General features: G+C 36.5%; 1 protein-coding gene across 3 annotated transcripts in view; it reads right to left on the bottom strand.

The window, feature by feature from the left end:
* The window catches only part of ERP44 (endoplasmic reticulum protein 44), a 47514-nt gene that overhangs the window by 15599 nt on the left and 18629 nt on the right, over nucleotides 1-13286 (bottom strand). For 2 of the 3 annotated variants that reach the window (XM_062515525.1, XM_062515516.1), the window contains 4 exons: nucleotides 12636-12708; nucleotides 10824-10863; nucleotides 9322-9437; nucleotides 281-465 (listed from right to left, as the gene is read on the bottom strand). In XM_062515525.1, coding sequence (XP_062371509.1) covers nucleotides 281-465; nucleotides 9322-9437; nucleotides 10824-10863; nucleotides 12636-12708 — 414 coding nt within the window. Of the gene's footprint in view, nucleotides 1-280; nucleotides 466-9321; nucleotides 9438-10823; nucleotides 10864-12635; nucleotides 12709-13286 lie in introns of those variants that run through there. The other variant, XM_062515533.1, reaches the window with a different exon arrangement.

The following is a 13286-nucleotide window of genomic DNA, read 5'->3' as shown; positions in this document are numbered from 1 at the left end:
TTCAATATTCAGAAGAATCCTTGTGGGTATTTTTTGGTGAGGAATATTAAAAGTATCTTGTCAAATACAACATATGATTCTTTTCAAATTTTAAAAAGCAAGATAAATAACTTGGTGATGGCGTGAATGCAGCTCAAAGTGACTACACTAGACTAATTTGTAATACTGCAAATGATCCAGTTTTCCACTCAACTGATAAAAACCACAAGGTACTGAACATTCCACAGTTCAACACTGAAAAAAAAAAAATCCCAAGAAGGAATAAAATTGAAACACTTACATCAAGAGAACTAATTTCTTCCAAATCCTGCACCTCCCGAATAGGGTTACTTTTCTGCTGCCTGATGTAATCTGCTATTGCTGTCACAGATCTCTGGCCCCTGTATTCCCTCTTCATCATCATGCCATTCCGGAAGAGTTTCAGAGTTGGGTATTTGCTTATCCTGTACCTCTGAGCTATATCGGCTAAAAAGAAATTAAGAAAATAAAAGTGAAGCCCTATAAATACAGAAATACACTGAACATGGTTTCTTAAGCATGTATATGTCTGCCTGTATGTGGAATCTATGAACCAGCAGTTCTATATCTTTAACCAACAAGAAGACAAAAAACAAACATAAACCTCCCAACAAAAACAACCCCCCCAAAAACAAAACCAGCAAAAACTCTTCACACCTATATTCCTCCCATCTACTGAATCTTCATAAAGAAAAAAATTACCAAAATCTGTGCTAAGCAAAAACTCAACTTGGTTGTGTATACTCATTCAGTACACTTCCTACAAACAACTTGGAAGTCAAATTTAAGGGTATAGCAAGAACATGAGAATCTTCAAAGCTTGACAATATCAGTTAATTAAGCCACTTGAGTTGAGAAAATGTTAATAAAATAAAACATCTACTTTTCTTTAAGCTTATGATTTTCATCTCAATTGCAATGCCGGAAATGTAGCCGTCATATCTGAAATGTTTGAGAATGCAAACCCTGCGCAAAGTATTTTTTTGAAGGCTGTGAAGGCCAGAAGACTGCTGGTACAGTTCTGAGATGTTCAGGCTTTGAACAAACATAAAATTCCAGGTTTCTAAATTAAGGCAAACACCTCCCTGGTCAACCAGTATCTTCATTCCCTTCAAGATAGGTTTATATATTACATATTATATATATTCATGTCTATACATGCAGTCCAGTCTTCTTCTAGACTTGGACCACACAGAGTTTCACACAACAAAGTAACATGTGTTGGCATTAATCTAGGACAAGAGCACTAGCTCTTTTTAACTTTATGCAACAGGTCAGTTACTTATTTATTCACAAGACTTATGAATGTAAAAGAACAAAAACAGAAAGACCTTTTACAGGAAAATTAGAAGAGCAGCAAAAAGGAAAGCTAAGCAGAAGCAGTAGAGTTCAGTTTCCCACACATGTGCATCCTGTGCCCCTTAACTTCAACCCTTACTAAGGCACCAAGATGGCTCTTCACTGCACCCCACCAGAGTCCTTAACATGCCCCTTTGTCCCTCTTCCACTTTGCTAAATCACTGGGACACAGCAAATTGCAACAGGAGTTGCAGCTAGTTCCCAGCCACACATTGATGGGGAAGCTTACACATAACCAGCAAGTGATTCATGGCACACTGAGCAGGATCCAGATGCCTCGAGTTTTTAAAGCAGCCTTTGCTATGGTGTAGAAATTGGGTTTGTGCATCTCCAATATCCAGCAACTGCTTTAATCTTAGTTTTAAAGTACTTAATAGCTTTGAACGCTCTTCCCCCTTTCAGATGTGGCTGAAGTTCAAGAAAGAACTTCATAATTTTATGAGGAGAAACTCAAGAAATGAGGTAATCAGATATACTTTGGATTCTTAGGGAAGCAAGAATAAAAACAAACAATACAGAGAGTATATCATGTCAATTTCCACTTTCCTTTGGCTTTTGCTTCACTTAATTTTACCCTCCTGTTCACTCCTCCCCTGGAATTAAATCTATAAAAAAAAACTCTCACAGACCCTGTGAAAACTGTGTATCTTCTACAAAGTGGGATGCAGTTTACCTATACCACTTGACCTAATTTCAACGAAATGCCCCCAAATATGCCCACCTTTCCAGAGCTACTTAACCATTTGAGGAGACTCGTTCCAGTCAACCACACCCACCACACTTCCCCTTCTTTTCCCAAGGAAAGACAGAGTGGTGAATTCAGCAGACTGATCCTTTGGAGACAGAGAAGTTTCATTCAGTTGACAGAGAGAGGAAGGCATTTCAAGGGTGGCCTGCAAACATGTTCTTACTTTTCATGGACTCCTTACAAGCCACAGGGTACCTACCCTTCAGGTGACCTGGATTAGCCCACACCAGGAAGGCAACCAAATGGGGTCCATGAGCACAGGTGGCACAGTACTGAATGGTGTGAGAACAAATCCACTCTAACAAAAACGTCCCATCTCAGTTATATATTTACCACAAAGCAGATTTGCTTTCTATCTTACACTTACTCTTTTTTTAAAGGTAATGGAGAAGTCTGAATTCCATGCTGCCTGGAGAACTCTGAGTGAAACCATCAGTAATTTCAACTCCTGCAAGAACATTACTAATCCTACTTGCAGCTTTAGTTACTGAAAACAGTCTCTGTACCAGTTGCACAGCTTAGATGAGTCTGAGAAGTGAAAACAAAATGTGCATAGCAAAGGAATAAGAACCAGGTCTACTCCACAAAAATGTTCTCTAACATATCCCAAGTAAACTTCAAAGCTTAGTCCTAAAAAGAAGATCCTAAAAAGCTTTGCATCACTATAAAATAGCACAGAATTCAGTCTATCAATTTTGACTAAGAGGCCTTGACTTGTTTCCTAAATATCCCAGAAGTGCATTTCTTAATGCACTAATTACAGTTAAAATTAAGGTAAAACATTTTATGTCCTCAGTGAAAAATACTTTTATTTCAAATTCATACAAATTTCTCCAGGGAGGACGCCAATATATTCAACATTAATGAACATTAGATTAATAATGTTTTCTTCCTTTAAACTCTACCACGTTTTAGTTAAAGAGCTGCCAGCAAGGAGGTAGCAAGCACAGCAGGGGAGAAATCACTTTTTATTTGCTTGGCATAAAACAAACAACATCTGCAAGCCAGGCATTTGCTGCCCTTCTCACCTACTGATAGGAGGCCCTTTGGTCTGACAGTACATGAGTTGATCCAACTTTGACCAGGGCCTTATAAGGGACAGGGAGCACAACGTGCCAAGGTTTCACAGAAACACATTGACATTAACCACTCCTCCTTTACAGAGCTGCACAGCAAGAGAACATCACACCCCACGCTTTTTTGTCTCACAACATGGACTTTTCCCTCATGTTATTTCCACAGCTATAAGAGGATGCAAGGGTTGAAGAATGGGCATTCAGGGAGTCATGCAGCTTCTCCAAGATGGAGATTGCAGTACCTAAGGGATGTGGATCTTCAAGGGCTGAAGTTGTGTAAAAAAATTATTGGTAATAAATGCCCACTGTCAAAGCTAAAGTCAAACATTATTTCATAAGTCAGTACTTGCATGATCTTTACAAATTACATTGAGATTTCATGAATGCTGGTATTTGAACTAACACAGAGAAATGACACTCCTACACAAGTAAGTATTTGAAAACCGTCTTTTTACAAAAAATAAAATGCAAGTACATGAAAAATTGTTTGAATTAATTCAAAAGTCGAATAGAGTAAACCTTAAATGCTTCATTAAGCCCTGGCTTAACAGGTAGAGTTAGCATAAGCAGTGCAACTACAATATTATATTCCTTTTAAAATTGGAAATACACAATGCAAATACATGGAATATTGTTTGAGCTCATTCACAGATTGCATTACAGTAAATACTAAATTAAATTTAAAAATATTCCCTGACATTCCCACTGGCCATTTTCTGATGAAAAGTGGTATTTGAAACAGACAAGGGAAACCTACCTAAAAAAAAAAAAGTCTCCCAACTACAACTTTATGACTTCTTATTTTCTTCAGATATGAAGGTACCTAAAAGGAATAAACCTTTGCATTTTGCTGAATTAATCATTAAATCACAAATCCAGTGTTTGTACTACCGGAACAGTTTCACATTAGTTATGATAGGAAGCTACCGACACACTTGATCATCTTATTTTCTCCTACAAATCTGAAACTTTGAGCGACAGCAATGACTACTGGATTCAGATGATTCCTCCCCATTTTGCATGTTTACCTGTTGACATGCAACCATTTCTAAACTGCCCAGACGTTTTTCCATTATTCATTCTGCCAACTCCAAAAGGAATATCTTACCGTCACCCAGTTCTCTTCAGAGATGCACTGTATTGACTGATACTTCTCCTGAGCAAAGTTCTGTCTTACAACAGGGAAGAGACAGCAGCGCTTGTTTTGAAACAAACTTTTATGTGAAACCTGACATTTACATTCATGTTCTCTAAGACAGTCTCCCGTGCCACCTTCTGAGCAAGATCCTCTAAGAAAGCAGGCTTTGTGAGCTATCATTTGTGATCTACATCTTTATCATATCTCTTGTACTGTCACCCATTTCACCATTATCAGAGTGTGTTCCTCTATTCAAAGGAATGCCAAAGCACATTTTTCTGGGTGTCTCAGGCTATTCTCCTGGTGTGTACATACACACATTACCCAAGCTACAGCTTCAAGCAAGCACACAGCCAGTGACTTGTTTTTCAGAATGCTTCAGACTCCACTGCTCTAGGTTAACACCACAACACACTACCTGAAGTTCAGCTAGCTAGATATCAGATCATGTCACCAAGAATCTCAATTCCATAGCTACCAAGTTGAAATTAAATGTACAACAAATAATGTGCTGAAGAACTGCACCAAGACCCACTATACAGAAGAAGGCTCCCACCCACAGTGTAGCTAATAAGGTCCTTCCCAGTGAAGGAGCAGCAATATTCACAAGGGTCACTATTAACTCAGTACATTGTTCTAATGTAGTACATGTTCTAATTTTTCAGGGCCATAACTCACACTATGACTAAACAAATATTTAGATTTTAAGTCTACAGGACTGGCTCTCAAGAAATGTATCTAGTAGGATTCAAACAATACTGATAACTATCCTAAATGCCTACCTCATCATATAAGGCACCACCTGAAGAATTCTGAAAGAAAATCAAAGTTTCAAAACTGAAACCCTGCAAAAATAACTTCTGAAAATACCCGGTGTCCCTTTTTCTAGAGGAGAGGGAGGTGGTGTTTTCATGTTGTCTAAGGAAGAGCTAGCATAAACTCAAGGTACTGCATTTCCTAACCTTGGTGCTACATGATGGTTGTAGGAGTTGCACAGCTACATATAGAGAGAGCTTGAATTTTCTGGATCTAACACTAAGCTTTATTTTGTATGTCAAATCATCTTAACTCTTCCTTACCTTTCTGCAATATCTTCCATCTCAAAAATAACAAATTCTTTCAGCTGTATATTTGAAGCTGGAATGACCAAATGACTATTCTGCTTGCTCACTTAAAATCAGTCAACATCTTTTGAAGTCCCTCAGGCTACCCACCAGGGCACAATACAGATGACAAATGAAATCTCTTTGATAGTTACTTTTTACTTTCATAGTACACCATAAATTCTCCCCAGTTAAACTACTACTCTTGTGACACTTGCAAGAAATCATAAGCCCTGGTGGAATACTCAGAAGAAGCAGAATTAGAAAGGAACTTGGGAAACCATCTAAACTAGGCACACTACTCCAGTGATTGTGATACTGATGACTTGTATGATGGACCAAAACAGATAGAAGGAAAGCAATCAATATTCTGCATCAAACTCAGGTAGCAGCAAATTTAAACCACCTTCTGCTGCAAAGGAGCATTCCCAACAGCCATGCCCTGCTCTAAGCAGGGCCTCATCAGCAGGCATCCCATAACCTTCTCTGACAGACTAATAAAATGGCTCTCTTGAGGAGTGCCATCAACAGCCTCTCCAAATCACTTACACTTTTTATTTTATCTAAAGATAACTCTCTGAGACTGACTTTTTTTTCCAAGCAAAGTGACAATAATGTAATGAAATCCTCATGCTTGTTTAGAGTTTAATTTAGGGTTCCTTTATGAACTTCCAAATTTGTTATTACTGAATTCTTTTGCTCACCAAAGGCACAGTAGCAAGATAATCTCATCTCTGCAGACTAACATTAGCAATATGAACACAAATTGCAGGAACACAGAGGGAGCAGCAGCTCACAAAACTGAGAAAAAATACTATTCCCAGACCCATTTTGAATGGAAGAACAACAGTTCCCTGAACAGTCTGTCTAGCAAAGCATCTTCTTACACACCCTCAGTGAGAAATTGATTTATGTTTGGAGGCACAAATATCTATTCAAACTAGCTACTATTTTTTATTTAACTCAGAAACCAAAGGAAATTATGTTGCAGTAAAAACAAACCCCCACATATATACTTCAATTTACAAGAATTCTATACTACAGCTCCTAATGTTGAATTTAGAGAAACAGTCCAAAACATAAACTCTCCCTAGAGAAACATGAATTCTAGATTGCAATATTCACCCACAGAGAACAGAAACACAGGAAATCTATTCCACCAAGTGAGTTTCCAACACCCCTGCTTAACACAAATTATTTAAAAAGCAAGAAAAAAAACCACCCAAAAACCCCCAAGCAAACAAAAAACCCCAAACCATGGAACAAAACTTCCCTAATAATGTCTGTGCAGTAAGATTTTCTGTAATTTTATATGGAAGATCACTTTTACTAGGAATTATATTTAGATGAGAGGTGCCTAATATTTAAGATAGATGAATTACTAAACTGAACATGTCAAAACCATCAAAGATTTTAACAAGACATAGTGTAGCAGAATTCAAATATTTTTAAGTTATAAAAAGATATGGTCTTGGAAAAACAGAGTACCCGCTTCAGGTTTACCTTTAGTGTGTTACACACCAGCTTAAATACATCCCAGTGACTTTGTCTACACATTTCAGGTATAATTATCTTCCACAATATTATAAACTAGTGTAAAATATAACACATACAGAGGCTTAATACAGTGTTAATATGTATGTTTACAGTTATAAAGTTAATAACTATATAGTCAACTATATAGTTAATATAATATGTATAAGGGACTGTCACTTTCCAGATAAACATATTTATATTGGCTATAAGAGCAGACAGAATGATGGTTTTGTCATTAGGCATCAAACATTTGGCAGTACATCAATAATTCTCTTTAATTTGCTTTACCCTCAGAAGCTGGTGGTAGCTGTTGAGCCCTGCAGTGTGCTTCAATAATAGTGCATTAAATAGAAAGTATCTATGCCTGAGTGACCATTCTGAAAGCTGCTTTTGAGTGGCCAGAAATCAGCTATTTGGATTCCCTACAGAGTCTTGGCCTCAAAAAGAACCAGATCATTTGTAATGCAAATAATCCACCAGCTCTAGAAAATCACTCTAATAGCGAATTACTAGTGGTATGAAATCTACATTTGGTGGCGTAACAAACCTCCAAAATATTGACATAAAACCTCTAGTGTTGCTAAATATGCAAACACATAAAAAATAAAGTTTGAGTAAAAAATCCCAAACCACTAGCAATCTTGACACCAGCATTCAGCAAAATACTACAGCAGGCCCAACCTTGATAACACAGTAATATCTGGTTTCTTACTAAAAAACTGCTATTGTACACATTAAAATCCAAGCTAAAATACCTAAAACTTTAGGACAGGCCAAATACCTGTGTGCCATGAAATGTACCATTGTTTAAAACCCAGCAAATAAATAGTAGAAACTAGGAATACCATCCACAACTTTGTTATTTCAATTCAAAAAGGCAGTGTAAATTACCTGTCATTAATTTTAATTCTCACATTTTATATACCTTTTGCAACAGCAGTCATGCTGATCTACTTAAATTAAGGACAAAAATAGTCCTTAAATACAGAGAACTCCTTAAATACAGAGAACTAATGGTATCCCAGAAATAAAAAAGAAAAACTAAAACTCCTGGTTGCCTCCTACCACTTAACCTACTACAGGTACTCTTAGGTATTCTCTTCCATAGCATCTCCTCCTCTTAACTCTCTGTAACAAGCACAAACTACTTTAATTCAAAGAGCATATGAGAGGATTAAGCAACAAACTTTTAAAGTGTTTCCAGCACTTGATGGGGGGGGGGGGGGGGGGGGCAAAAAAATGTTTTCTTAACTATAACTGCTAAGACAAGAACATCTCATAGCTAAACACTGGGCATCCAGCAGCCCAGACTCTGAGTTATTCAAGCAACTGAAGCTACAGCAACCAAAGTACCAACTTCAGCAGTTAATTTAAACCTTAAGAATAAAATGAACAACACAGGCTGATTTTACTGTGTTCATTAGTGAGAACTTTATAGAAAGTTTTGTTGTCATTATCTTGACTTGAAAACATGAGCTAATTTCCAGTGATGCTTGTTCTTACAAATAAACAGTTTTTTTGCCCAAATAGTATAATCAGTACTGATTAAACTGAATTTCTGCTGTTAATACTCTTTGGCCATCACAAACCACTGTAAAGAAATTATTCCTAGAAAGGCTGTTCTCCAAGAAGCATAAAACAACACAGCCGATGCAATAGTGTAAATAAAAATCCTGGTAGCATCCATTTGCCTTTCAATGTGCAGCAGATGTTCCTCACATTTTACTTATTAAGGGATTTAAAAGGAACTTTAGGGATTAGTAACAGCATAAAATAAGATTTTGCGTATCATTTTCATGTACGTCTGGGCATGGGGAAAAAACCCAACCCAAATAGGCAACTGTTTTCTGGCATGTGTAATAACAGCAGAGCAACACTCTAATCCCTGCCTGGCTGTGTGAAAGGAAACACAGCCCCCACCATGACTCCGAGGTGGAAGGAAGATCTGATCAGAACATACTCTTCAGGCTAACAGTGGTAGATTACCCCTTCCTCTTCTTGGTTGCGAAGACCTGCATCATTTGCTGCAATAGTGCTTCTCTGACACCTCAATGATCCAGTTCAATTTATAGTCACAGCCCTTTTATCCTCATTAAATGTGATAGGCTGAACTGATTAAAAAAAAAAAAAAAAGGATGTTGACAGATGCAATGAGAAAGAAACATTGAAAACTGCCCTGGCAAATTTGGAAGAAGAGGTTTGCTGATGTAATAAAAGCAATCCTGGGCTAAATGATGGGCCAGCTACAGCTACACTTTGCACAGCTATTTAGCATATTTTTCAATACAATTACCAACTTGGTCACAAGACAGCACAGAAAAACCTAAATCAGGAATTACTTACAATGCTGATCACAGTCTACTCTAGCAAACACCACTTGATTCTTATCTGGATATTCTTCTTTGATCACATTAGAAGCTTCCTCAAAAATAGGATGCAGCATTTGGCTGAAGCGGCACCTGTAAATAGAAAACAAAACCATGACTTCAAAATATCACTTTGAAATATTTAAATTGATGACTACTGGAACACTTCAATCTTTGAAGGAAAAAGGAAAAAAAAAGAAAAAGCATTGGGAAAATCACAGCTACCTGTAATCATCCCAGTAACTGACTGGTTAAAAATCAGTTCAAAAGTAACTTGAATAAATCAGGTGCAAATAAAAAAGTAATTCTGAAAGAATACATAGTTCAAGATATACTCCCCTGCTTTATCTCCCTAGGAAATACCATTAATCAATTATAAGCCTTTAGGAAATATATTCTATTCAGAAAGCATACTGTTCATTTTCTTCTACCTGAATTACCCCATGGAAAGTGATATTAAAAATGTAGTAAAAGAAGTTCCTTAGATTGTTGAGATTGAAATATTCACCAATATCTTCAAGAAATATCACAGGTAATTTTCTACAGGTCAATAATACAAGTTGTAAATATTATGTATTATATTATTGCTCTCTGCCAGGTTTGGCAGAATTTGAGCAGACTGCTTTTACAGCAGTAAGAGCAAAGAGAACCCTAAGGGTCCCTTCCTTCCAGAAATGTCAGATTTTGAAACAAATTCCCTCTTTCTGCCTACAGAATAGGTGGTAGGATTATAAAGATGCTTCAGTGGCTTTAGGGAGTTCAGGGTAACAGTAGTGCACAAGCCCATTACTAATATGTCAATAAAATTATTTTATATTCTGTCCTTCCAAACATATGGCAGATTTTTAAATTGGAGATGCATAATGGCACTGAAGAAATTGTGAGAATGAGACTTCAAGGAGTAGACTTGCAGTAAACCAGCCTGCACTGAAACTCACCTTAAAGTTAACAGTGACAGCCTGGGGATGCAGTTACGTCTGCAACAGCAAACATGTAAGGGAAGAGCAAATCTTGCAAGTCTTAAAATACCAAGAGCTGAAAAACCCTGACCCTGGGCAGCCCAGCTGCATGCTACACATTTATCTAGAATGTATATGTAACCATGCACATGTTCCAATGGCTTCCCATCCCTCATTCTTCTCCACCCTTAATACAGAGAACTTCCATGACCAAAACTGATCTGTTCTCACTCAAAAGTCAGGTTACATCACAGACTGGAAGTGTGCTATGTTGAGGGGTTATTGCTGTATGCCTAAAAGCAACGATCATAATTAAGGTTGGTATGTTTTAAAACTATGACAATATGAACCTAGGAAGCACAGACAGAAGGAGAAGCAATCAGGACATAAACCCAGGAAAGAACAGTTTTGAAAGCAACTGACTACTGTATTTTCAATTAGAAAACTATGGCCAAACATGACAGTTTTCAAAAGACAGAAGCTTAAACATAAAAAAAAAAAAACAACTTGAATAACTTACCAATCAGCATAAAAATTAACTAAAGCAACATCTGCATTGTCTGAGAAGAAAGAAAAAGAAAAAGCCCAATGTCACATTGTGAGGCAAACTTCTCAGTTCTTTTATCTGAGATTATAAAAGTACGTGCAAAAAAAAACTACAACAGCAAGTATTTCTAGATAATTCATCATAGAGCTTAGTCTGACTCCTAGAAAACTGCTGGGGTAAATCTTATCTGAAATACAACCTATAACAAATGGGAAAGAGATGAAAGAGGCCTTCAGTCAAGTGTTCTATTGACTTTATTGATATATAAGACCAAATAAATGTAAATACTTAAGGCATTAAGACACACAAGAAGTAATTAAGTGACACATGAAGTAAAAGTTATTTCTGGATTTAAAATTAAGGTAGCCACATCTAGAAATTGTACTCCAGTAGCTCTTTAAGCACTAGCTCTATTACTCATAAGTGTTAAAAACCAGTTAAAACCTGAAATCCCAGCTATTTGCAGTAGAAGACTGATGAACAAGCAGCCTGTCTGTGCGACTTGCTCTGATTTGTCCTTACTTATCTTATTTAACCTGGATACTATGGTAAAAGATAGCAAAGAAATTTTCAGTCCCAAAAAATAGAAAAATGCTAATGAACACTTAAAAAATGCAGTACTACAGGGATATATATAATGAGGTAATGAAATAATGTTCTTATGCATTCCTTTTCACATATTTAAAAAAGGTCAAAAAAAGATAGATATTCTGCCCAAAAATAAAGTATGATCTTTACAGAATATAATAATCGACCATGCTTAAAAATTGATTTTTAGTAGTAGTACTGGTCTACACACTGGAAAAAAATGAAATATATACTCAAACTACAGAATATCAGCCACAGCTTTGTAAAGCAGAAAACTGACAAAGTTACAGAGCAGTAACATGTGAAGATAAGGATGCTGAAAGCCTGGAAAAGACAACATACTGATAAAGACAACTCTTGAGTAGGCTGGAGAACACCAAGTTTGACTATAATTATGGTGTTAAGATTTGCATTATCAGCAAGGGACACAAGTGGTGAGTAGGTAAATAACAAGCACTGAAAAGTTTAGGGTTACCTCCAACGCATAAAGTATTTCTTGAAAGTAATGAGATGAATTTTAAAAGCACTTACACTTAGCATACATCTCCTTTCGTGAATTACATTGTATAAAATAATTTTAAATTTTCCACTGTAGAAAAGGTATTTACAAACAGCTTTCATATCAAAAAACAATCCCATAAGATAAGGCAGGTTCTAGTCCAGACCTTAAAAAACATTTTTTCCCTACTGCTATATTTGAAACAATGTAGTAACTTTTTCCTGCAAAACCAACCAGATACAGGCAAGTTGCACACTTCTCAGAGGGAAAGGTTTCCAGACAAGAAATACATATCTGTTTAAAGATTTCCATTCTATGAGCCACAAAAATCAGGACAATGCTTAACCTGAGGAAAGCCAGAGCTGAACAAGCAAGATACTTAAGGCCCATTACCATGGGTTTCACTTGGTGCTATTTTTTGGGGGACTTTTAAAATGCCCTCTAGACTGGTTTTTGTTATGTAATCAAGCATTCCCTTCTGCAAACAAGATGACAGTTATTTTCTTAAGACACTTCAAATTCTCATTGCAATACATCAGTTCAGACAGTTAATTCCGACCATAGGCACTTAATATTTCTAAGCTGATTGCAATTCATATATTCAAAGCTGGGTATGAATATTCATTTAATATCACTACAATATGCACACAGATAAGTAACTGCAGACATACAAAGAAAAAATTATTTGAAGTACTCACTTAAAATGTCATCTATATTTCCACTATCTAGACTTGTTATTTCACTTCTTGCTGGATTAAAAAGCCAAGACACCTAAAAAGAGAAAGAAAACCAGTAAGGTATGTTTCAGCAGTCAAGTAGTAACTTATGTGTGATTTTTAAGTGTTGTAGTTCAAAAGCTAGAGAAGAACAGTAAAAGAACTGTAATTCAGTCGATACATTTCAGGTGACAGTAGTACTGCAAATACACAAACTACAGATATAACATAGTGTCACATTTAAAGCAAAATTAGTTATTTCAATACAATTTTCTATTATGTAGCCAGAAATGTTACAGGTAAATTTTGCACCTTCAAGAGCAACGTATATTCATATCACTCTGAAGAAAGAAATGAAACCCCATTTCAGCAACCTCACACAGCTCAGAAGCATGTGGGCACAGAGGTTTTACACAGAGACAACTAATTCCTTCTGTCACTTATAGACCTTGTCAGGCTCAAATGTTTCTCATTAAGTAAAGCCTCAATTGCGTGCATTTTTATTGCTGTTTTAGGAAACAATTTCAATACATCTAACTCAACTAGCTACAGTCTTTTATCTCCTTCTGTATTTCCACTTGACAGTGCTTCAGTCCCAGCATGCAATAGGCTTATCAGACTATAAAAACCAAG

The sequence above is a fragment of the Cinclus cinclus genome, chromosome 1 (assembly GCF_963662255.1).
Source record: "Cinclus cinclus chromosome 1, bCinCin1.1, whole genome shotgun sequence".
NCBI lineage: Eukaryota > Metazoa > Chordata > Aves > Passeriformes > Cinclidae > Cinclus > Cinclus cinclus.
This window is presented reverse-complemented; position numbering and strand designations above follow the sequence as displayed.